Source organism: Myxine glutinosa, chromosome 8 (assembly GCF_964187855.1).
Source record: "Myxine glutinosa chromosome 8, kmMyxGlut1.1, whole genome shotgun sequence".
In the NCBI taxonomy this organism is placed as follows: Eukaryota; Metazoa; Chordata; class Myxini; order Myxiniformes; family Myxinidae; genus Myxine; species Myxine glutinosa.
The window spans coordinates 98,615,198-98,641,221 of NC_136268.1; the positions used below are offsets into that span (position 1 = coordinate 98,615,198).

General features: G+C 40.6%; 1 protein-coding gene across 1 annotated transcript in view; it reads left to right on the top strand.

Moving 5' to 3' along the window:
• Positions 1-26,024, top strand: part of LOC137433154 (uncharacterized) — a 432,405-nt gene that overhangs the window by 158,252 nt on the left and 248,129 nt on the right. Inside the window, exons 20-23 of the mRNA XM_078783571.1 lie at positions 3,251-3,304; positions 5,518-5,622; positions 10,455-10,508; positions 11,560-11,613. Of these exons, the coding sequence (XP_078639697.1) occupies positions 3,251-3,304; positions 5,518-5,622; positions 10,455-10,508; positions 11,560-11,613 (267 nt within the window). The remainder of the gene's footprint in view (positions 1-3,250; positions 3,305-5,517; positions 5,623-10,454; positions 10,509-11,559; positions 11,614-26,024) is intronic.

Genomic DNA, 26,024 nt, shown 5'->3' on the forward strand with positions numbered 1-26,024 from the left:
AAATGTGTTAATATGTGAAGAGATTTTTCTACAGCAAACATGAAAATTGTCCTGGTATTATTTTGTTGTTAGTTAGTTGGTAGATGATTGAATAGCTGCCGGGAGTGTTTTGTTATTACGAGTTGTGAAGTTGCTGGAATGAAAAGCACTGTATTTTGATGTGTAGGTGGCGTGACGGTGAGAAATAGTAATTTAAACGTGGATACTGATTTTTATGAAGTTTGATTCACCAGAAAATAATATATGGTTGGGCCACCAAAATGCTGGTGGGCCACCAAAAAATCTGTTTAGGTGGCCCGGCGGATCACAAGAAAAGAAATTCAGCGTGATCCCTGCGCGGTGTCCCGGGTCTTGAGCATTTATAATGATTCATTATCCATCCCAGTTCAGTTGACCTCTTCCTTGCCATTCCAATGAGCCTTGTTTGTCTATGCCCAACCTGTCCAATTACTTTTTGTACTTCCCTGCTCTTTTATCATTCTTCCAATTGTCAGCGTATATCTGTTGGCATTTGTCTTTTTTGCAATCATTGGGGCTGTTCTGTGATAATTCCTGTTGGAAGTTTGTATGTTGTTGGTAGACCTGGTGGAGGTGATGAAGATATCAAAATAGCATTTCTTGAAAGCATTTGGTGCAATTTCATTTCAAAGAAAACGACTACTCTTCATACTGGAGATGAGACAAGGGTCGACTAATTCATTGCAGAGATAAAGAGCTAAAGTGGGGTAAAAATAAATTGCAGTTCTTAAACAACAACAACAAAAAATTCAAATCCACCACATTTGCATAAAAGAGTTATGGCAACACTTTTCTGAGAGCATATGTGTGTTTTGCTGACCAGTCTTGCATACCAAAGGATTTACTTATACAACCTTGTACTCTTTATAGAGTGTAATAGCTACAGTATGCATACATGCCTATCTTTGGTGATGATAATGATAATGCACACCATATTTCAGCATCGGTGCTCAAGAATATATAATTGCTTCATTCTGAGGGAATATTTTGGACCATTCTTGCTGTATTCTTGATCTTTTTGCATTGGATCTACTAATTTGAATCCTTGAAGGAAGGTACTTTAACACAAATGGTCATATGACCAAAACAATGCACCATTGGTTATATCACCTGAGTAACACACATGCAAGGGACATACAGAGCCTTGTGACACATTGGCGAAAAAGCATCAACAGCAATGGAGTTGATACGAATACTGCATACACAATACACATCCATCATATTCTGTGTCGCTAGTCATCAATCACTTTAGTAACATATGCTTGACATATTTTGGCATTGCCTTCCAACTACTCTTGTAATTGCTTTTGAGTGAAATGGAATTTAGTGTCCACAGTATTAATGATCTTTTTAATAAAGATTTGCCACCTGTCATGTTGAACGACAAGTGTAAACTTTGTAATATACAGTCATGTGAAAAAGTAAGTACACCCCATGTTAAGTTTTGACTTTTTCAACATATTTCAACATACAGCTATTTGATCTTCATTTCAACAATATTGATAGATAAAGGTGATATAATATAACAAGTATAATGAAACATTTACATTTTGTAGTCCATTGTATAATTTAAATAAACATAAATGCAAATTTCGCATGTGGAAAAAGTAAGTACACCCTTGGCTCTAATAGGTGGTATTGCCCCCTTTGGCAGAAACAACCTCAAGTAGGCGTTTCTTACAACTGTCTACCAGTCTCTGACATCGACTGGGAGAAATTTTTGCCCACTCCTTCATGCAGAATTCTTTCAGCTGTGCGATGTTTGAGGGGTTTCTTGCATGCACAGATCGTTTCAAAACCCCCCACAACATCTCGATGGGATTTAGATCCAGGCTTTGACTTGGCCATTCCAGAACCCTCCATTTTTTTCTTTTCAGCCATTCCTTGGTGGATTTACTGGTATGTTTAGGGTCATTGTCATGTTGCAAGGTCCACCGACGGTTGAGCTTCAACTTTCCGACATATGGCCTCACATTATCCTCAAGCACCCTCTGGTACAATGAAGAATTCATAGTGGATTCTATGATGGTGAGCTGCCAAGGCCCTGATGCAGCAAAGCTGCCCCAAACCATAATATTTCCACCACCATGCTTTACAGTTGGTATCAGGTTCTTGTGGTCAAATGCTGTCTTTGGTTTTCGCCAAACATGTCTTCTGGTACTGTGGCCAAATAGCTCTACCTTTGACTCATCTGTCCAGAGCACATTGTTCCAGAAGTGCTGGTCTTTGCCTAGGTGTTCATTGGCAAACTTTAGTCTTGCCCTGATGTTCTTTCTGGACAGCAAAGGTTTCCTCCTGGCACGCCTCCCATGTAGATCAAATTTGTGCAGCCTCTTTCTAATGGTTGACTCGTGCACTTTGACATCAACAGTGGCAAGAGCTACCTGTAGGTCTCGTGATGACATTCTGGGGTTCTTAGAGACTTCTTTCAGCATCTTGCGGTCTGCTCTTGGGCTGAACTTGCTGGGGTGGCTTGGCCTGAACAAGATGGCAGTTGTTTGGAATCTTCTGCACTTGTAGATGATCTTCCGGACAGTCGAATGATTGATTTCAAATTGTTTAGAGATCTTTTTAAATCCCTTCCCAGACTCGTAGGCATCTATAACCTTCTTTCTGAAGGCCTCAGAGAGCTCTTTTGATCTTGGCATGGTGACGCCGCACACTTCAACAACAAAGAGCAAACCAAACTAAATGTCTGAGGTTTAAATAAGACAGGTTCCTCCAAGATCCTCTCTAACGATGTTCTAATCATTTGCACCTGAGCTGGTGCACCTGATTCCAATTTTAGGTATTTGAAGTGGTGATAAATGTCGGGGTGTATTTTTCCAAATGCGAAATTTGCATTCATGTTAATTTAAATTATACAATGGACTACAAAATGTAAATGTTTCATGATATTTGATATATTATATCACCTTTATCTATCAATATTGCTGAAATGAAGATCAAATAGCTGTATGTTGAAATATGTTGAAAAAGTCAAAACTTTACATGGGGTGTACTTACTTTTTCACGTGACTGTGTGTATATATATATATATATGTGTGTGTATGTGTATATAAATATATTTATTAATTTATATATGTATATATATATGGAGAGAGCTTTTTATCCTAGATTAAAATGCTTTTGGTAAAAACCAAAATCTTTTATTTTTCTGTTTACCTGTAATTTTCTCCGAAGTTTGTTGCTCAGTACTTTCAAGCCTCTGAGGCATTTCTGTGTTTAACAGGGGTCAAAGGGTGCAGATGGAGGAAAAGGAGAGAGAGGTCCTTCAGGAGATCCTGTGAGTTTCAGAGCGCTTGTGTTGCCCGAACCTGCACATGATTACAAATCTTTTGTAGTGTTATTCTGAAATTGCCATGTTGGGGCAATAAAACTAGTTCCTCGCATTTTTTGCATTGCGACAGTGACATGAAGAAACAATATGGCGTCGAACATGTATTTTGTTTTTGTGACGCAATTTGGAGTGATTTCATCACTTTCTTTGCACAAACTACTTTGGATGGCATAATTCAGTTTGGGTACGATTATTCATGAAACACAGATTTCCTGTTTACCTGCCATTCACACTCTATTTACCTGGCAGTTAAGTCAGCACACTCTATTGTGATGATGAGAAACCAAAGAAGCAACTGACCCGATGACATGATGCTGACGTCATGTACATACGAGTAAATTATTTTGGTTTACTTTTTCTTCTTATTTTGCTTAGTTTAATATTCCTTGCTGCAAACCTCCTGACTGGTGATCAGCAGAGCAGAGACAATGTGCTCGTGTGGCAGGCAGCACTGGTTGCTCTCAGGTTGTGCAGTGAGCGCTGTGATGGGACTCGGTCTGTGTCCTGCTGTCTTGTCAAGTTATGGGTTTGTTTTAGTTTAGTAATGAGTCTAATATGGTCACGAATGAACGATCAGCAGTATGTTGTCCTGATGAGCTCACAACAAGGGCGAAATCTCGATCGACATCTCTGCTTTCATCTATTCGTGGCCATAGGCTTTAAATCTCAGTCTGCAAATGCTTGAGTGCCATCGTGATGCTTCCTCGGTTGGAGGTGATGTGTTGGCATAATTTATGTACATGACGTCAGCGTGATTTGACTTTTGCTCTATTCCATTTGCAGTTTGGCGACTTCTGAATTTAAGAAAAGCTTTATTGAAATTCTGCAGCGAACATACTTAGGAAATCAGCCTCCAGATTGGGGTAAAGTTGGCATTGTACCAACACCAAGAAAGGAAATTATTTGCTCCCTGAAAATTATCATAGAATAAGTCTAGCCCAAAATCTACAGCGACAATATACAATCGCCTCCTCAATTAGAAAAGATCCTATTCCCAAATCAAAATGGTTTTAGGACCTTTTAATCTATATCTTTTCAGTTTCTTGCTCTCGAGCGCATCATTGAGGAAATACGTAACCACCAAAAAGAAGCCGATTTCAAGAAAGCTTTCAATTCCATTGACAGGAATTAACTTTTCCAATTTCTCCGCACATATGACATCCCGTTAATTCACCCCAGATCCACTTTTTTGAAATACTGACTTCTTTCCTGGAAGTTCTAGCAGTGTCCATGTGTTTTATACCTCCCCCACCCTACCTCCTCCCCCCAAGCCCTCCCCTTCCCACAGATCTCCCGATATCCCTGCTCTCAAATGTTGTACTTGTGTGCTTCCCCCCTCTCTCCCCATCTTGTCTCCCGCTCCCTTTATTTTGTCTTATGTGTCCGTTTGTTTTTTGCCATTAGTGTTTGCTCTTGCACGAGCCTCGATCTTGTATGCAAAAATATATATATATATGAATCATGTATGAAGATACCTCTGCAGTGGCATTAGCTTTTGAAGGAGAGACAGCAACTTTTCAAATTGACAACGGAGTTTTCCAAGGAGACTCGCTCACTTCTTATCTGTTTACCATTGCATTGGATTATGCCATAATAGCTGTGATATAAGACCGGGATGGTTTAACCCTCTCTCAGCATAGAAGTTGCAGACGAGCAGCTCCGCACATTTCTGACCTGGACTTTGCTGATGACATCGTGCTCCTCTCTGACATGTTACATGAAGATGAACTTCTACTTCATTTATTTCTACTATACTTCGACTATATTTATTTATTTTTCACAATAACATCCAGTTTTCAAGTTTTTCTATCCAGCGGCAGAAGCAGGAGTATCATACGTGTTAATGCAGGTGTGCATTAGCACGTATGATAATTAACCCACATCTATGATGTAATTGGTTAGTAATTGGTTAATAGTAATTGTAATTGGTTCTATGTGGCACCTTATGAAAACCGTCACACATGAAGTTGATACAAAAGTGCAAAGTAATTGCAGAAGTTTGACAAGCAAATAGACCCACAGGACAATGAAAAATGCATGTAACAATCTGCAGCTGTTATACGAGAAAAATCATCAAACTGGTTGCCAGTATTCGGTTTTGCTCAGGTTATGTATTTTTGTGATTGATCGAAAGACAATAATTACATCTCTTTGTGTAGGGGAAACCAGGAGTCCCAGGAAACAAGGGAACTACCTTGCATGGACCTAAAGGTTTTCCAGGTGTCAAGGGCATCGCGGGGATTTCTGGTCTTGCTGGCCTTCAGGTTAGTACTTTGTTCATACTCTTATAGTCAAGCAAAGCTGAACTCTCCAAGCAATCTCCTTCCTTAAAGTCTTGGTGGCACCTTTTAAAGTCTGTCTTTGGACACAATACCCCTCCATCCCATCCCTCACCTTGAATGATATCTTTGCGACTCTGCCTGAGATAAGGTAGAACATCTTAACTCTATGTTTGCGTCCAAATACAATGTACCAAACAAATTCCATTCTGTCCCTATCTTCCCCACTCGGTGTACTGGGCTGGACTCACTGTGTACTGGACTTTGTCTCCTTCTCACATTCCATTCTGTCCCCATCTTCCACACTCGGTACCCACTGTGTACTGGACTTTGTCTCCTTCTCACATTCCATTCTGTCCCCATCTTCCACACTCGGTACCCACTGTGTACTGCACTTTGTCGCCTTCTCACCTGAGAAGATAGAGAAAGTTCTGTCTCACCATGAACCTCATGCTTTCGTAATGGGCTCAAATGGTATCAGTGCCTGGGTAGAATTTTTTGCTTCTCCTCCGCTCTATTTAGCTTGACGTTCTCTTTGGCTGCCTCCCTTCTACCAGGAAGTCAGCAAACATCACTCCCATCCATTAAAGGGTGAAAAAAATACAAAAAAAAATACACATCCTATCAACTATGGACCACTATGCTTATTTTCAATTATAAGCAAAAACTTGAAATCCATGATTAGTACTGATGCAAATTAGTTCCTCTTTTCAAAAAAGCTTGAGCTCTGACCATCAATTTTCATGCCATCCCAGTCACTCAGCTTTGAACTTGCCGCTGCTCCTCCCTCAGCAATATTTGGAGGCTCCAAGTATGAAACAGGAAGTCAGGACGATCTCCCCGGACATATCTTGTTCATTCAACATAGTCTGGCCTTCTGATCTGCTTGCCAAACTCTCTTCCTCTGACATGCAATGCCACCTTAATTCCTGGATTTCTGACTTCCTCCACTCACAGAATCAATGCAGTGCTATAAATGCAAACCTCTACTCTATTTTCTGAGTGGAGGCAGGAATGACAAAAATAGTATCTTAGTCCCAGTAAATCTTCCTCGTCTACATAAATGACCTCTCCAATGCTCTGGAAAATCCTCTTTGTTTAGATGACCAACATTATGTAGTGTAGTACCCCACCCCACTGTCAGGCACAGGTAGCACTGCGTCACTTTTTTGTATACAGAGTCGAGGCTCGTGGAAGAGCAAGAACACTGAACAGATCAGGACGCAACAGAACAAAAGGAACAGAAGAGAGAGGTGGGAACACCAACAGCAGAGTTGAAGGAAAAAATAGAGGGAGACTTGGACAAATAATCTGTGTGGGAAGGAATGAGGGGCAGGGAGGATGCATGGGGTGGACAAGATGGATATAGAAGCAAACTCTCAGGAAGGAAAAACTGGAATTTGGAATGAGGTGGGCTTGGCGTGGGGGAGTGTTAACTGGGGTAGAAAATATTGTGTTTTTAGATGGGGGATGTTGATGTCAAAGTGATGTCAAAGCTCCATTGGCAGATCCACTGTTGATGTCAAAGCTCCACTGTTGATGTCAAAGTGCACGATGTCAAAATCATCTGAGATGGTGGTGAACAGCTGTCTTGAAAACTTGGAGGGAAGAATGATATTGAACAGAGTGTGTAACTTGGTTCCACAAGCAGAATTCACCAGAAGGAGGTTGATGGTGGACAGCATGCACCCTGCAGAAACCTGGAGGAGAGAAGAGACAGAGCACAGAAAAAGCAGATGGTGCAAGGCCAGAAAGGAGGCGGTATAAGATAGAGAGACCATGCACCGACCTATGGAGAAATAATAATAAAACCTTTTTTCTTTGTTTTTGAAGCTAGGAGGGGAAATAGGATAATGTTGTGGAGGTAGAAAGCACAAAGTTTGGGAAGAAAGAAACAAAACGAGGAACACGCAGATAAAAGCGACACAGAATTTTCACAGTTGCTATCCGGGGAGTAGGTCTTGAACAACGCAAACACAAATTCGACAAATACAGCACAAGGATGGCAGGGCACCACCTTCGATTTATCAAGGAAAATTGGAAGAAACAGTAACACAGGGATGAAGATATAACAGAAAAACATGATGCGTCTTGTTTGGAAAACTTAGCTTTAATTAGGTGCAAGCAGCAGCTCCAGATTGAACCAACATGTTGAAAAAGAATGAATGTTTTTCACTTTCAGCTGATCTGCAATTAATTGGATACTGGTCTGATAAATGGATCATTTCTTTCAATCATGGAAAATCTCAGTCTCGCCATATCAATCCAGAAGGATCATCAAATGAAACAAATTACACTGGTCAACAGCCAAATTGGTTCTGACTTATTTTCAACTGTTTCTAACTAATTTGGTGCCCACGAATCCGAATCTGACCTTAAAATTTCGCTATCACGTAACCTTGACGTAGTACATCATAAGTGTGGAAAAAATCTTTAGAGCATGCAAATTTCTTGATTAAGTCTCAATAAGTCTATTTATTGTCACAAAAAAATAATATGAACTTAAAGTTTTTATTTACATCACATAAAAAAATGTAAATCTCCAAAAATAATATGAACTTCATAAAATATCACAAAAAATAATATGAACTTTATAAAATATCACAAAAAATAATATGAACTTTATAAAATATCACAAAAAATAATATGAACTTTATAAAATATCACCAAAAATAATATGAACTTTTAGTTTTATTTACATCACATTAAAAGTGCTTCTGAACTTTACTTTTGCGTTTGTAGGAGCAATCACTTTCACGCTGTAAAGTCCAAGAGTAGTCGCCCATCATGTTTGGATTGAATCGGCCTTGATATCGAGTCTCCATGATGGCAATTTCCTGGTGAAACATTTCTCCATGTTCATCACTGACATCTCCAAGATTTTGTGGAAAGAAGTCCAGATGAGAATGGAAGAAATGTATCTTTGAGTGCCATTCGAGCACCGAGCGCCTGGTAACTCTTCAACATCTTGTCCACAAGCTCTTCATAATTTGGTGCTTGAAAATTTCCAAGGTAATTGTTAGCAAGAGCCACAAAGCTATCCCAAGCAATGCTTTCCAGCTCAGATAGTCTCGATACAAAGTCCTGATTAGTGAGTACAGGACGAATTTCGGCTGTGGCTGATATTCCTATGGTATACTGGTTCTCAAAAACTGGATGTGCTAGTGAAAATCATAATCGGATATCATAATCGAAATCTACAGATTCATGTTGGTTAGAGTCACCTCAAAATATACTAGAACCATAAAACTTTTAAAATTTTGTTGACCAGTGTTATCTATCTCTATGGTCAGCCACTGCATGAGGTTCAGTCTCTTCAAATTATGGGCCTCACGATCAGCCATGCCCATGCAATGATAAAATTGCTAAGCTCCCCTCCAAAACCAGCCACAGATTTGGCAACCTTCACCATTGCAAGTATTTTCTTGAAAAAAATCAGAATTACTTACTCAGTCTACAGAGGCCTTTGTCTCTAGCTCTGTATGTTGCAACTAACAGTACCCCAACATCACATCTATCTCTCTTGGATTCCATGGAACTTAAAGCTCTCAATGGTATTGCAATCTCCAAAAATGAGGTCAAAGTTCATGGTCGGTTGCTCTAATATCGCAGGCAATTTGGTTATCTCTGTTTTTACCACCTGTTCTCCGACCTAGCACCTAGCTTCTCCCATCTGTGGAAACCCCTTCCTGCGTCATCTCTGGAAGCTTTTCCAATCTTCCTTCCAGGACTTCAAGAAGGTTGTGCCATGCCGTCCTACATTCCTACCCACAATCTTTTTTTTGTACCCCATTGAGCTGGCATAGCCCAACCCTCTTATTTTCAGTTTCCCTGGAGTTCTTCTCCCCTCCTTTCTTGTGCATTCATTACCTTGCCTTTTTGTGACAAACTCTTGTCCCACTATAACCACTGTCACTTCATACCCTGCGTCCCCTCGATCATGTGAATAAAGAAAAAAATAACACAATTGTTGCACATCTTCTTTCAGTTCATTTTTTGACATTTGAGTTCATCTTTAAATTTTGTTTCTTTGTTACCTGAATCAAAACTCAGTTTGACTTTGCCAAAGCATGAAATGAAGTTATTCTGTGCCAAAATCAAACGACCTCCTTGAGGCAATGGGTGTTTTCATTCATCCGTCATAAAGTATCTAGGCCTGGTGTTGGCTTAGCGGTTAGGGTGCCGGCTTGGGATCCTAGGATCCTGGGTTCGAATCCCGGTCGATTGCTGAATTAACGCCAGAGGGGTTGACTCAGCCTGTCATCCCTCCAAGATCGGCAAATTGATTATCAGTTCACTAGTAATTCCGTGGTTGTCACAAGAGGCGACCAACAGGGTTGGTGGCAGGAAGGGCATCTGGCCATAAAACATTGCTTCAAAAAGGGGACCACGGTGCCCAAAAAAGGCCAACCCCCGCTCTGCAGGGAAAAATGGCCTCTAAAGGTGGGTCTTCTTCTGTCATAGAGTATCTGATCATGGAAATTTATCAACTAGGTTTGACCTGTGCTGCTTCGAGCAGGTGACATTTTCTCCCCCACCCACAATGGACTCGTTTTCTTTTGCTCCCTCATTAAAGCTTGCAATCCATTTTGCTCAATGCAGGACATCTCAACTCAGCCCGCATGGAAGCCTCATTTGTATTGACTCTATACATTAGCTGACTTTAGTAGTATCAGGTGTTACATTACATTTTAATATGTTTATAATGTAGAGGGCATGCTTTCACATGTTTATGATGTTGAAGGCATGGTCATATCATGTTTGTGATGTTTTGAAGACATGATTTTAACATGTTTATCATTATGTTTTGACCTTAGGGTCTTCAAGGTGAAATTGGAAAACAGGGGAAAAATGGAACAAATGGAACCAAGGTAAGATCAGCACCAATCAGTATGAATTCTGCACATTTTAATTCTTGTTTCTGCCAATGGAGAGCAGAAGCTTGCATTTTCTTATAATCAGCTCGGTTATTTTTATTTAACGACATTTGAAACTCAGGAAATGGTAATATATTCTACTCTTGCTTCCCCAGTCTATCAAAGTTTCCAATTTCCTCCTGTTCCCTGCCACATATTTTGTCATTATATGAAACCCTTCATTCATTTAGCATTTGCATGAGCCTTGATTTCTGCTGTATATAGAAATATGAGGAGATAAAAGGACCATAATTTGCTGAATATTTGGATAATTTCCAACAAGGCAAAGTTTATTCTGAGCCGAACTGATGGTTGTAAAGTTTGATGTGCAGGGATCAATGCACTAGGAGGAAATAGAAACCATGTTCCAAGCTAACAATGCAATAACAATGTGCAATTTGTGTTAAAAGTTTGACCATTTAACGATATTTGAGATGGTTTGCATTCTACTTATTCTCTGAAATAAACTTTTTGAAAAGAATGTTAAAAAGGTGGATATTTAATGGTTTCAAATCCCTTCCTCTTTCCCTTTTTTGTTTTTTAACATAGGATTATGTAAGTCGAGGTCTTCGATGACATACAAAGTGCACCAGGAAACATATATTCATGGCCAGTGCACCCTCATGATCATTTTCGTCGAAGGCTTATAAAGCCTTGTTTTGTGATCTATGACATAATTAAGTATTCCTCACCATAAAAAATATATTTCAGAGTAAGTCTTTAGCAGCTTTCTTGATATTTCATTTTGAATTTATTGATGCAATCTGTGAAGAGGTCTTATAGACAATGGCAAACATAGCCCCTCTTGGCCAGACATGTTAGAATTCCATACAAGGTGCATATACATCTCCAAACATACCTTTTGATCTCATCACAGCTCAGGAGGTTCATTGTCAGATATCGATTCAAATCATGATGGTTTTCTCAAAAAAAATCGAATACATTTTGATAAATCTGGTTTGAACTACACAAAAACCAGTATGACCCTGAAGTGTTGTTGCTGCAGGGAGAGTCTGGTCGACCAGGACCACGTGGTCGTCCTGGTCCCGACGGGAGACTGGTGAGTTTTCTTCTATTTGGATCCTCACTCTTTCACACCTAGAAACCCTTCCACTGCACATGCATTCCACTTCTTCCCAACGCCAATAACTTGATCCCAGGATACTTGATGAATCTTTATATCAGCATTTCCTCTCTCATACATTACTCTACAGTTTGCCTCTCAGCAGCACCTGATGCAAGTAATGTTAATTTTTTTATATAGTGGGCCGAATAACTGTTCTTTCTCTTTTAAGAAGTAGATAAATTGGTAAGCTGCTCAAGCTGATTTGTCTTAGATTTGGTGTGTACATCAGGGAACTGAATTTCATTGAAACAGACAGTTCGCAGTTGTGCAGACGGTCCTTTGAAGAGACATTAATCCAGCTGTTAATCCATATAAATGGCGTTTTTTCCATTCAGTTGTGCACATTAAAGATGTTGTGGTAGCTTTCAAGCAGTAAGCTATTGTGTGCCAGTACTCTGGCCAAAATTGAGACTGCATGTGTTGAGCATATGGTTGACCAACTTGCCTCGTTAAATTATTTCGAGGTCTATAAATGATGTGGCAACCCAATGTTACTTCATGAATAGGGGATCGTTAACAGAAGATGAGACGTTTAATTTGTTTATGATGAGGAAGATGACAAGATGAGACGATGAGATTTTGTTTTGTCTTTTTATCCAATGGAAATTAAGGTATTAAATATATTTGTTCTCCCAAAGGAACTGAATCCAATTGAAAAATGTTGTGCACAGTAAATCACCATGTACTTGTTTGTAACTCACCACATGTTTGTGTTTGTAAATCACCATATGTTTGTGTTTGTAAATCACCATATGTTTGTGTTTGTAAATCACCATATATTTGTGTTTGTAAATCACCATATATTTGTGTTTGTAAATCACCATATATTTGTGTTTATAAATCACCATATATTTGTGTTTATAAATCACCATATATTTGTGTGTGTAAATCACCATATATTTGTGTTTAAAAATCACCATATATTTGTGTGTGTAAATCACTGTATATTTGTGTTTATAAATCACCATATATTTGTGTGTGTAAATCACCATATATTTGTGTTTGTAAATCACCATATATTTGTTTGTAAATCACCATATATTTGTGTTTGTAAATCACCATATATTTGTGTTTATAAATCACCATATATTTGTGTGTGTAAATCACCATATATTTGTGTTTAAAAATCACCATATATTTGTGTGTGTAAATCACTGTATATTTGTGTTTATAAATCACCATATATTTGTGTGTGTAAATCACCATATACAGTGGTACCTCGGCTTACGAGTGCCCCAACGTACGAGTTTTTCGGGATACGAGCCGTCGCTCGGGCGGTTTGTTGCTTTGGGATACGAGCCGAGATCCGATGTACGAGCTCAAAAAATTTATTTTTTTGAATTTTCCGGTTGTGGCTTCCGGTTCCGGTCACGTGGTTATCTTGCCGTGAAAGCATCTCTGCTTGGATATAAAACACGCAATCGTCGAAATACATGAGCGAGGAATCTCCTTGCTCCAGCCGTGACGTCATCGGCGGGGATCCCCGCCTCCAGAGTGGCTGGTCACGTGACCGCCAAAGCGTGTCGCGCGTGCGGGTATAATGAGCTACACCTGTGGATCACGTGACCACGGAAGCACGCCTCGCTTGAGAGGCATGGCTTTCGGTTTGCGTTTTGCTTTATAAGGCGCGATAAATGGGCTTTTGAGTGTTAGCGGTTCATGGCGTTGACGGTTCATGACGGTTCATGACGGTTCATGACGGTTCATGACGGTTCATGGCGTTGACGGTCAAAAACCCATTACATCAATTTTACCAGGCACTGTACAGTAAGTACAGTGGACACCAAATGCACGGTGGAAGGCTAGAAGTAGAAGATCGTCCAAGACAAGTGAGAATAAGCCATACTTTGGAGATGACGTCATTCGCTGGTCCGATAACCAAAGATGTGGTATAAAAAACCAGGTGAGCTAACAATGCAGCAATGAAGGAATTCGGCCAAGGCACCGGCACACAACGACCTACCTACATCGAAAGACTCAATGCCAATGGTGACAGAAGCCAAGACGGCCGGCTTAAACACCGCCGAAAGACCACGGTGTACCAACTTACGATGCAGAACATCTTGCACTTAATATGATGACAACAGGTGCCATCCTCTGACGTACCATTACAGGTACAGGTACAGTACACGTGAGCACAGAGCAAAAGTTCACTGAAACCGAGATTAAGAAAAAAGAAAAAACACCTCGTGGTCCGTGCTCGATATCCGAGTTTCAATCTTTTCAAACACATGATGCTCTCGGTCACGGTATCTCCTGCGAGCTGCTTCTCCTTCAACCACACAAACAACAACTTCTCCATATCTTCATGGATAGAGGTCCGGAGCTTTGAAATAATCGTAACGCCCTTGGCTGGCGTTATAGCCTTTATGGACTCCTTCTGCTTCAAAATCGTACATATCGTAGAAGGAGTACGATCGTACTGCCTCGCCAAGTCGACAACACGCACACCTCACCTGGCATGCTCTTCTCCTCTGCTTAATAAAACCAGTTTATTTCTTTACATTCTCTTGTATTATGTACAGTATATACGAGGTCGTGCTTGTTTATACATTATTTGTTATTTATAAAGTACATTTTTGTTATTTAAAAGCACCTAACAAAAAAAATTGGTGTTTTTTTTTTGAGGCTGGAACGGATTAATAGCATTTCAATGCATTTGAATGGGAAAATTTGCTTTGACTTACGAGCGATTTGGCTTACGAGCTCCGTCACGGAACGGATTAAACTCGTAAGCCGAGGTACCACTGTATTTGTTTGTAAATCACCATATATTTGTGTTTGTAAATCACCATATATTTGTGTTTATAAATCACCATATATTTGTGTTTGTAAATCACCATATATTTGTGTTTGTAAATCACCATATATTTGTGTTTATAAATCACCATATATTTGTGTGTGTAAATCACCATATATTTGTGTTTAAAAATCACCATATATTTGTGTGTGTAAATCACCATATATTTGTGTTTATAAATCACCATATATTTGTGTGTGTAAATCACCATATATTTGTGTTTGTAAATCACCATATATTTGTTTGTAAATCACCATATATTTGTGTTTGTAAATCACCATATATTTGTGTTTGTAAATCACCATATATTTGTGTGTGTAAATCACCATATATTTGTGTTTATAAATCACCATATATTTGTGTGTGTAAATCACCATATATTTGTGTTTGTAAATCACCATATATTTGTGTTTGTAAATCACCATATATTTGTGTTTATAAATCACCATATATTTGTGTGTGTAAATCACCATATATTTGTGTTTGTAAATCACCATATATTTGTTTGTAAATCACCATATATTTGTGTTTGTAAATCACCATATATTTGTGTGTGTAAATCACCATATATTTGTGTTTATAAATCACCATATATTTGTGTGTGTAAATCACCATATATTTGTGTTTGTAAATCACCATATATTTGTGTGTGTAAATCACCATATATTTGTGTTTATAAATCACCATATAATTGTGTGTGTAAATCACCATATATTTGTGTTTGTAAATCACCATATATTTGTTTGTAAATCACCATATATTTGTGTTTGTAAATCACCATATATTTGTGTTTGTAAATCACCATATATTTGTGTGTAAATCACCATATATTTGTGTTTGTAAATCACCATATATTTGTGTTTGTAAATCACCATATATTTGTGTTTGTAAATCACCATATATTTGTGTTTGTAAATCACCATATATTTGTGTTTGTAAATCACCATATATTTGTGTGTGTAAATCACCATATATTTGTGTTTGTAAATCACCATATATTTGTGTTTGTAAATCACCATATATTTGTGTTTATAAATCACCATATATTTGTGTTTATAAATCACCATATATTTGTGTGTGTAAATCACCATATATTTGTGTTTATAAATCACCATATATGTGTGTGTAAATCACTGTATATTTGTGTTTATAAATCACCATATATTTGTGTGTGTAAATCACCATATATTTGTGTTTGTAAATCACCATATATTTGTTTGTAAATCACCATATATTTGTGTTTGTAAATCACCATATATTTGTGTGTGTAAATCACCATATATTTGTGTTTAAAAATCACCATATATTTGTGTGTGTAAATCACTGTATATTTGTGTTTATAAATCACCATATATTTGTGTGTGTAAATCACCATATATTTGTGTTTGTAAATCACCATATATTTGTTTGTAAATCACCATATATTTGTGTTTGTAAATCACCATATATTTGTGTTTATAAATCACCATATATTTGTGTTTGTAAATCACCATATATTTGTTTGTAAATCACCATATATTTGTGTGTGTAAATCACCATATATTTGTGTTTAAAAATCACCATATATTTGTGTGTGTAAATCACCATATATTTGTGTTTAAAAATCACCATATATTTGTGTGTAAATCACTGTATATTTGTGTTTCTAAATCACCATATATTTGTGTGTGTAAATCACCATATATTTGTTTGTAAATCACCATATATTTGTGTTTAAAAATCACCATACATTTGTTTGTAAATCACCATATATTTGTGTTTATAAATCACCATATATTTGTGTTTGTAAATCACCATATATTTGTGTTTATAAATCACCATATATTTGTGTTTGTAAATCACCATATATTTGTGTTTATAAATCACCATATATTTGTGTTTATAAATCACCATATATTTGTGTTTGTAAATCCTCCTCCTACTCCCTCTACCTACTTTTAAACTACCCTCCCCAGGTATTCATGAAGGGGTCCATCTTCCCCATCCACTCCTTTTGCACCAACCACTCCACTCCACATATTCCACACTACTCACTCCACACCATCCATTCCATACTCCATTTATTCCATGCGCCTTTCACTCCAGACCATCTACTCCATACTAGCTATTCCACACAACCATTCTCCATACACCTGTGCTTCGCTTGCACACCTGTGCCCACACATTTGGTGTCACCTGCACACCTGGTGGCACTTGCACCCTCCTTTCCTCCCAGGCTCATTTATTCAATGCAATACACTCAACTCAATGCACAATCACAATTACTCACATGTCCACAATGCTCTGCTCATTCACTTTCACACACACACACATCGTTCACGAGCATTGCCTCATTTCATAACCAGCACTACCATGCACTTTCATACCAATTCCTCATTTCATCACTCTCACCACAAACACAACTGCATCATCTGGCTACCTGGTTTCCCTCTAACTTAGTGCATCCCCAGTCATCCCTTACACTATTGCACATACCACGTCGTTAACAACCATTCTAACCTCTCTATGTCCCCTACTACAGGTATAATGTCACTACTTAACTCTACAGTTACCTACTGTCATTTCTAAATCCCTATCATTTTATCCTAACCCTCCCGGGCTAGTTTGCACAGCCACCCCAATACCCCATAAACCTAATGCTCATGTGCCCGGGTTATGATGTGAGGAATGGTGGATTTACCATCCCTCTACACCATATACCGTATTTTCCGGTGTATCAACCGCGGTTTGTACCGACGGGAAAACCCTAAAAAGGGGGGTGCGGTTGATACACAGTAACAGAAAAATTTGTGCCTTGAAAAACTGTCATATCAACGGGACGTAATCTTTATATTACTTTGGGGTTGTGGGGATACAATGATGAATGATCGTCAATTACGTTACTAAGGTAGGTTCAACGCCGATTACTGCTGCCAGTCAAAATACAAGAAAGTTTGAAGTTTGTAATATTTGATTTTTCTATGCGTGTTTGTGAAAATGTGTACTTTCACTAGTCCTCTTTGAATGACAGGTCACATAGTGAATAGAGTGTGCTAAATAAAGACAGGATTGGGTCGCAAGATTCACCATTCGCCTCTATCCTGACCAAGACCAAGCTTCACCATTCGCTTCTATCCTGACCAAGACCACGAGATGGCACCGCGATCATTCACAGCAGCTTTCAAGCTCCGTGCCTGCAGGTTTGGAGAAGAGTTTAGTAATCGGGCGGCCGGCCGACACTTCGGAATCGACGAGTCCGCCATTAGACGCTGGCGGACTAACAAGCAGATGCTGGAGACGATGCTGAAGAAGAAGAAGGCGATGAGGGGCAAAGCAGCCCAGTGGCCGGCCTTGGAGGAGAGACTGCTAATGTGGGTGAGAGAGAAGCGAGCCGAGGGACACGCCATCGCGACACTAGCATTGCGACTCCAGGCCCGACTCATCGCCAGGGAAACAGGGGTCGATGACTTCACAGCCAGTACGTCTTGGGCATACAGGTTCATGGGTCGTCATGGCCTTTCCATTCGCCGGCGAACCCACATCGCACAGAGTCTCCCTGATGACATAGCAGAGAAGACTGCTAATTTTCAGAAGTTCGTGATCAAGTTCCGCAAGCAGCATGACTATCCCCTAAGCCACATCGGCAACGCAGATCAGATGCCGCTGACCTTCGATGTGCCTCGAGGGACCACCATCTCGGCCAAAGGTGACAAGTCGGTGTCCATCACTACAATGGGTCATGAGAAAGTTCGTTTTACGGTTATGCTAGCGTGCACCGCTGATGGGGGAAAGCTGCCGCCGTATATCATCTTCAAGAGGAAGACGCTACCAAAGGATAAATTTCCTCTGGGTGTAATCGTTCGTGCCCAGGCCAAGGGGTGGATGGACCAAGCGCTGGTAGATGACTGGCTCCGCGTCGTGTGGGGGAGACGAGTTGGTGGGCTTTTGCGGCGACGGAGCATGCTCGTCCTCGACGCCTTCCATTGTCACAAGACAGAGGAGACCAAGTCAACGCTGAGGGGGCTCAACACTGATCTGGTGATGATCCTGGGTGGCATGACGTCGCTGCTGCAGCCGCTAGACGTTTCAGTCAACAAGCCGTTCAAAGACGGTCTGCGGCGCTGTTGGTCGAAGTGGATGCTGTCGGGGGACAAGACCTTCACCAAGACTGGGAGGATGAGGAAGGTGGACCTCCCGACGATCTGTAGCTGGATACTGAAGGTCTGGGAGGAGTTGCCGGCAGCCATCATCGAGCGGGCCTTCCTCAAGTGCTGCATATCTAATGCCCTTGATGGCACTCAAGATGACATCATTTGGGAGGATGAAGTGGCAGTGACCGACAATGGAGAAGAGGATAACGACGACGATGATCTCGCCAACCCAGACTCGGATGATGGTCTTCGTAATGTCTTCCCTGAAGAAACAGATGACGAGGACTTCTTCGGATTTTAGAGCCTAAACCCAACGGCCCTTTTCCGACGATGGAGAAGAGGATAACGACGACGAGGATCTCGCCTACCCCGACTCGGATTGGACTGAAGAAACGGATGACGAGGACTTCTTTGGATTTTAGAGACTAAACCCAACGGCCCTTTTCAGGGCCCCACATTGGCAAGAGCCAAAACCCAACGGCCCTTTTCAGGGCCCCACATTGGCAAGAAAGAATAATTATAATGTTTTTTAAATTCTCTTTCAACTCATTTCATGTATTTTCACTCTTTCTCTGTCTTCAGTTTCTCTTTCCTTTCATCATATTTCGCTTTCCATTTTATTTATTTATTCTCTTCTCTTTTTTAAATTTTCCTGTTTTTTTTGTTTTTTTTCCCTCGAAAATCTTTTTTGGGGGTTTTTTAAAAGTCGAAAATCGGGGGTGCGGTTGATACACCGGAAAATACGGTACCTTTTGCCATCAATTTCCAATTTTGCCAATCAAATTTGCCCATCAAATTTGCCAATCCAATTTGCCAATCCAATTTGCCAATCATATTCACTATCCCTACCAAATGTCCATTAAACTTGAGCCTCGGTGCGTCGTTACATTTTCGAAGCTCGGCTTCGCAAAGCCGAGCAATGCATTCGGGTGGTTTGGTCTCCTGCGGTTGGGTCCGTCCGGCATTCGGTTCAGGGGAGGGGGTTTGGTTGGGCCAAGGTTGAAGGCACCATCCCTACGCAGGGCCTTTCGCTCCCATGCGCGGTGGGCCAGCCTTGCCCGGGTGGAACGCCGCCACCACAAGGGGGCACCGTTCCGACTCCTCCTACCTCCCCAAGAAACCGGGCCGGTCGCCTTGCCCGGCAAAGCGCGGACTCGACCGTGCGGGGTGGAGCCCAGCCCGAATCGTGCACGACGCTCCGAACAGGAGCGACGCGACACCGATCCCCGCCAGCTCCCGCAGCCCACACCGCCCGGCACGGACCGGGAGCTCGTGTCGGCTATACGTCGGCCTAACCGCTGCCCCGGTCAACGTTGATGTTTCACTCGCATGCTCACACGCATACGCGACCCCTTTTACACTCCCCAAACCCGGCGCTCCAACGCCGCTTGTACCTCCCACGCATTCTACCATTGTACTCGCTCGTACATTCTCTTTCGCTCCATACTCAAATATCCCACTATCAAATATCCCAATATCCCACTTTCAAATATCCCACTCCTGACACCAATTGTTAGGGATCTCAGTTTCGGCACTCCCCTTACCGAGGGGGGTTTAATCCCCTCGTCTATCACACTGGCCGTCCGAGTCCTAGAAGGTATCGCGCTCCTTTGCGGGGGGTGAGGTTGACCAGGGTGACTGGTCAATGGAGTCCCAGATACCTTCGCCAACCTCGCCGCAAAGCAGGGCGCTACTTCTGCTCGAGCCACGGACAAGATGGAAGATTGCCGAGCGGTTTAGCAATCTGCAGCTCGAGCCGTTAACAAAGGACTAAACCCGCCTCCGAGCGTTGGCCAAATCGTGCCACAGGTACTCAATTGGGAAGGGACTAAAGCGATCGGGGGAAGAAGAAACCAAAGTAAAGGAAGAACAGATATTTATTAATTATGTACATGAAATGAAGAGGAAACGAAAGAAGGGCATTTACAAGGAGAGGAAGAAGCAGTTACACAGGGCAGCCTTAAAACAGTCTTATATTATACCCCAGACAAACAAACAGACTTACATGGGAGGATAATGGCAGGAAGGAGGAGAAGGTCCAAGCCGATGGCAGGGCAGGAAGGTCCGGGCAAATGCACAGCGTCGAGGTCTGCTCCAGTCCACGCTCCGGTCCACGCTCCGGGCTTGAGGCGAAACCCGGCGGCAGCTGCACGTATTCGTTTCACGCGGTCTGACAATGTGAATATATGGCGAGATTGTCGTTGCCAACGGACCCACTCTCCTGGCTTACGATTCAGCGTGTTCTCCTCTCACACCTCGGACCTTCGCACTAATCTCTCCTCTCTCTCATCTCTTGAATTAGTCCCTCGCAGCCGCTTTTATTGCGCGTTCTCGTATCCAGCCGCCGGCTCCTATGACACGCCTACCGGTCGGCTCACCTCGGCCCTGGTTGGCAGGTCAGGGCTCGCTGGCTCCATCTCTGATGGTGAGTTGACGTGCCACACCTTGTTCTTGTGTCCCGCCCCCTTTTTCCTCGGCCTGAGACCGCATGTTCAATGGCGGCTTGGGGCCATCAACCGAACCAAGACAAGGGGCAGCGAATGCTGCCCTACTGCTACTGCACTTTGAAGAGCGGGAGATGATTGGGGAAATTGAAGGGGCCTATCTTATTTGATTAATGCAACGTAGATTCAACTATTGGGAACAGATCCTTAACTGAAACACATAATAATGAGAAAACTACAGAGAGGTCCTATGGTGATCTACGTGTTGTACATGGACTAACTCGGGTGCGATCTTTAATAAAGCCAAATAATGGTGATATTTACAGGGGATCATTTATAAGGGAACATTTACTAAAATTTGAAGGTTCTAAAAACCGTAACAATATATTTGTGTTTAAAAATCACCATATATTTGTTTGTAAATCACCATATAATTGTGTTTATGAATCACCATACATTTGTTTGTAAATCACCATATGATTGTGTTTATAAATCACCATATATTTGTGTTTGTAAATCGCCATATATTTGTTTTTGTAAATCACCATATATTTGTGTTTATAAATCACCATATATTTGTGTTTATAAATCACCATATATTTGTGTTTAAAAATCACCATTTATTTGTGTTTGTAAATCACCATATATTTGTGTTTGTAAATCACCATATATTTGTGTTTGTAAATCACCATATATTTGTGTTTGTAAATCACCATATATTTGTGTGTGTAAATCACCATATATTTGTGTTTATAAATCACCATATATTTGTGTTTATAAATCACAATATATTTGCGTTTGTAAATCACCATATATTTGTGTTTGTAAATCACCATATACAGTCACGTGAAAAAGTAAGTACACCCCATGTAAAGTTTTGACTTTTTCAACATATTTCAACATACAGATATTTGATCTTCATTTCAACAATATTGATAGATAAAGGTGATATAATATAACAAATATCATGAAACATTTACATTTTGTAGTCCATTGTTTAATTTAAATAAACATAAATGCAAATTTCGCATGTGGAAAAAGTAAGTACACACCTACATTTATCACTACTTCAAATACCTAAAATTAGAATCAGGTGCACCAGCTCAGGTGCAAATGATTAGAACATCGTTAGAGAGGATCTTGGAGGAACCTGTGTTAATTAAACCTCAGACATTTAGGTTGGGTTTCTCTTTATTGTTGAAGTGTGCGGCGTCATGATGCGTAGATCAAAAGAGCTCTTTGAGGCCTTCAGAAAGAAGGTTATAGATGCCTACAAGTCTGGGAAGGGATTTAAAAAGATCTCCAAGCAATTTGAAATCAATCTTCGACTGTCCGGAAGATCATCTACAAGTGGAGAAGATTCCAAACAACTGCCAACTTGTTCAGGCCAGGCCGACCCAGCAAGTTCAGCCCGAGAGCAGAGACCGCAAGATGCTGAAAGAAGTCTCTAAGAACCCCAGAATGTCATCACAGGACCTACAGGTAGCTCTTGCCACTGTTGATGTCAAAGTGCACGAGTCTACCATTAGAAAGAGGCTGCACAAATTTGATCGACATGGGAGGTGTGCCAGGAGGAAACCTTTGCTGTCCAGAAAGAACACCAGGGCAAGACTAAAATTTGCCAATGAACACCTCGGCAAAGACCAGCACTTCTGTAACAATGTGCTCTGGACAGATGAGTCAAAGGTAGGGAGGGCTATTTGGCCACAGTACCAGAAGACATGTTTGGCGAAAACCAAAGATAGCATTTGACCACAAGAACCTGATACCAACTGTAAGGCATGGTGGTGGAAATATTATGGTTTGGGGCAGCTTTGCTGCATCAGGGCCTGGGCAGCTCACCATCATAGAATCCACTATGAATTCTTCATTGTACCAGAGGGTGCTTGAGGATAATGTGAGGACATCTGTTGGAAAGTTGAAGGTCAACCGTAGGTGGACCTTGCAACATGACAATGACCCTAAACATACCAGTAAATCCACCAAGGAATGGCTGAAAAGAAAGAGATGGAGGGTTCTGGAATGGCCAAGTCAAAGCCCGGATCTAAATCCCATCGAGATGTTGTGGGGGGGATTTGAAACGAGCTGTGCATGCAAGAAACTCCTCAAACATCGCACAGCTGAAATAATTCTGCATGGAGGAGTGGGCAAAAATTTCTCCCAGTCGATGTCAGAGACTGGTAGACAGTTATAAGAAATGCCTACTTGAGGTTGTTTCTGCCAAAGGCGGCAATACCACCTATTAGAGCCAAGGGTTTACTTACTTTTTCCACATGCGAAATTTGCATTTATGTTTATTTAAATTATACAATGAACCACAAAATGTAAATGTTTCATGATATTTGTTATATTATATCACCTTTATCTATCAATATTGTTGAAATGAAGATCAAATAGCTGTATGTTGAAATATGTTGAAAAAGTCAAAACTTTACATGGGGTGTACTTAGTTTTTCACGTGACTGTATTTGTGTTTATAAATCACCATATATTTGTGTTTATAAATCACCATATATTTTGTTTGTAAATCACCATATATTTGTGTTTATAAATCACCATATGTTTGTGTTTGTAAATCACCATATATTTGTGTTTATAAATCACAAATATATTTGTGTTTGTAAATCACCATATATTTGTGTTTGTAAATCACCATATATTTGTGTTTATAAATCACCATATATTTGTGTGTGTAAATCACCATATATTTGTGTTTATAAATCACCATATATTTGTGTTTTTAAATCACCATATATTTGTGTGTGTAAATCACCATATATTTGTGTGTGTAAATCACCATATATTTGTGGTTGTAAATCACCATATATTTGTGTTTATAAATCACCATATGTTTGTGTTTGTAAATCACCATATATTTGTGTTCGTAAATCACCATATATTTGTGTTTGTAAATCACCATATATTTGTTTTTGTAAATCACCATATATTTGTGTTTGTAAATCACCATATATTTGTTTTTGTCAGGTCATGTCATGTTTTCATACGTATCATGTAATAAATGTAAGTTTGGCTAAACTCCGTGCGCTGTATGCTGTAACTTTGGCAAAATTAAAAGTTCATTACAGGGGTGGGATGGTTTTGACCCTTTTGCTTACCCATACCTTTTACAATGGAAAATAATTTCCCAATCGATACACATATATGGAAAAATTACACACTCAGACCGGGAATCGAACCCATGTCCTCTGGTGAACCGTGCCAGTGCAAAGTACTTATTATGCAAATAAGTGGTTATGCAAATAAGCAGTTATTTGCAGAAAATTGAAATACAGACTTGGCATTTAATATGGAATATTTTTTTGTGGGGGTGAACTTACTTTTCAAGATGACTTAGAACCAAAAGTTCATTGGAATTATGTTGAAATTATTCTAGACTTTGTTAATGTGACCTTTAAAAGAAACAAAAACCACATTTGACATTTCGAAACAAATAAATTGATCCTTGAAAGTGATGTAAACTGATATCGAACTCAATTCATGGACAGTACTGTGTTAAACTTCTGTACGTTTTCCAGAAGTATCTCTTTATTTTGCACATTAGCCAAAAAATTTTTTAAACAAAAACAAAAGTTAAATTACGACTGGGATTACGGACAGTAAAATTACAGTTCAGTACTTTGTGTAACCCCCACGAGCATTCAGGAGAGCACGTACACGTTGAGGCATGCTGTTCACGAGATTTGCCAACGTTTGGACAGGAATCGCTTGCCATACAGTGACAATAGCCTGCTGCAATTCACGCACAGAGGTCGGCTGCTGGTCCAAGTGTTCGATTTGACACGTTAATTCTGCCCACAAGTTCTCTATCGGATTCATATCCGGGGACATGGCAGGCCACTCCATATGCTCTACACCACGGTCAGCAAGAAAGTGTTGGATCATGCGAGCACGATGAGGCCGTGCATTGTCATCTTGGAAGACAAAGTTTCCTCGAAAGGCTGCACGAGCAAATGGAAGCAATGTTTCTTCCAGAATGGCCCTGTACCTGAACTGGGTCAGGTTTCCATTCAGAACAACCAGGTCAGTTTTGCCCCGTGCATGAAAAGCAGCCAAAACGGTCACCCCACCACCTCCAGCTTGGACTCTTGGCACTATACAATCTTTGTTGTAGGCTTCATGCACTTGACGATAGACCAGAAATCTAGACTCGTCACTGAAGATCACGTGATTCCAGTGTCCTGGCTGCCATTGACGGTGCTCTCTGGCCCACTGCAATCGGCGCTGGCGGTGTTGTCTGGTCAGGCGTGGCTTTCTCAGGGGACGCCTGGCACGATAGCCTGCTTGAACCAGTTGTTGGTTGACTAGCCTTCTGGATACAGGCACATTTGCCAGTTGCTGCCACTCAGCCCTAAGCCGATTAGCTGACTTGGTGCGGCCATTGCGGACTAACCGGTGCAGCTGGCGATCATCCCTCCTTGTGGTTCTGCGGGGACGTCCTGGCCTCGGTATTGGAGTAGGTACGCCCCTCTGAGCATTTTGTTTCAGGATCTTTGACACCTGACTTTGAGTGATGCCATACTGCCGAGCAATAGCACGTTGTTTCATGCCGTAATTTCGTAAAGCCACCACTCCATGACAAACAGCAAAGTCGAGTTGACGGACCATCTCCAGAGGAAGCGGCAATAACTTTTGGAGACGTGCAGCAGTTGTTTTCCACTAATACAGAACGCAACAACCCTTGTATACCCGACTGTGAAGCCAATCATCAAATGCACCTGTCCGTACATTTTGCCACGCCACCTGTGATATAATCCTGTTGTTGACTTCTTGCTGCGACAGACAATCAGTGACATGGTTCTTTCAACAAATAAATCACCAAAGTGTAAAAGAAACTCACCAGATTGATATACTGAGTTAAGAAAGTAAACCCAAGTCAAGAAAAAAAAAAAAATTCTATATTAAATGCCAAGTCTGTATATAGGTTAAGAGCACCTACTGATAGCATGTTGA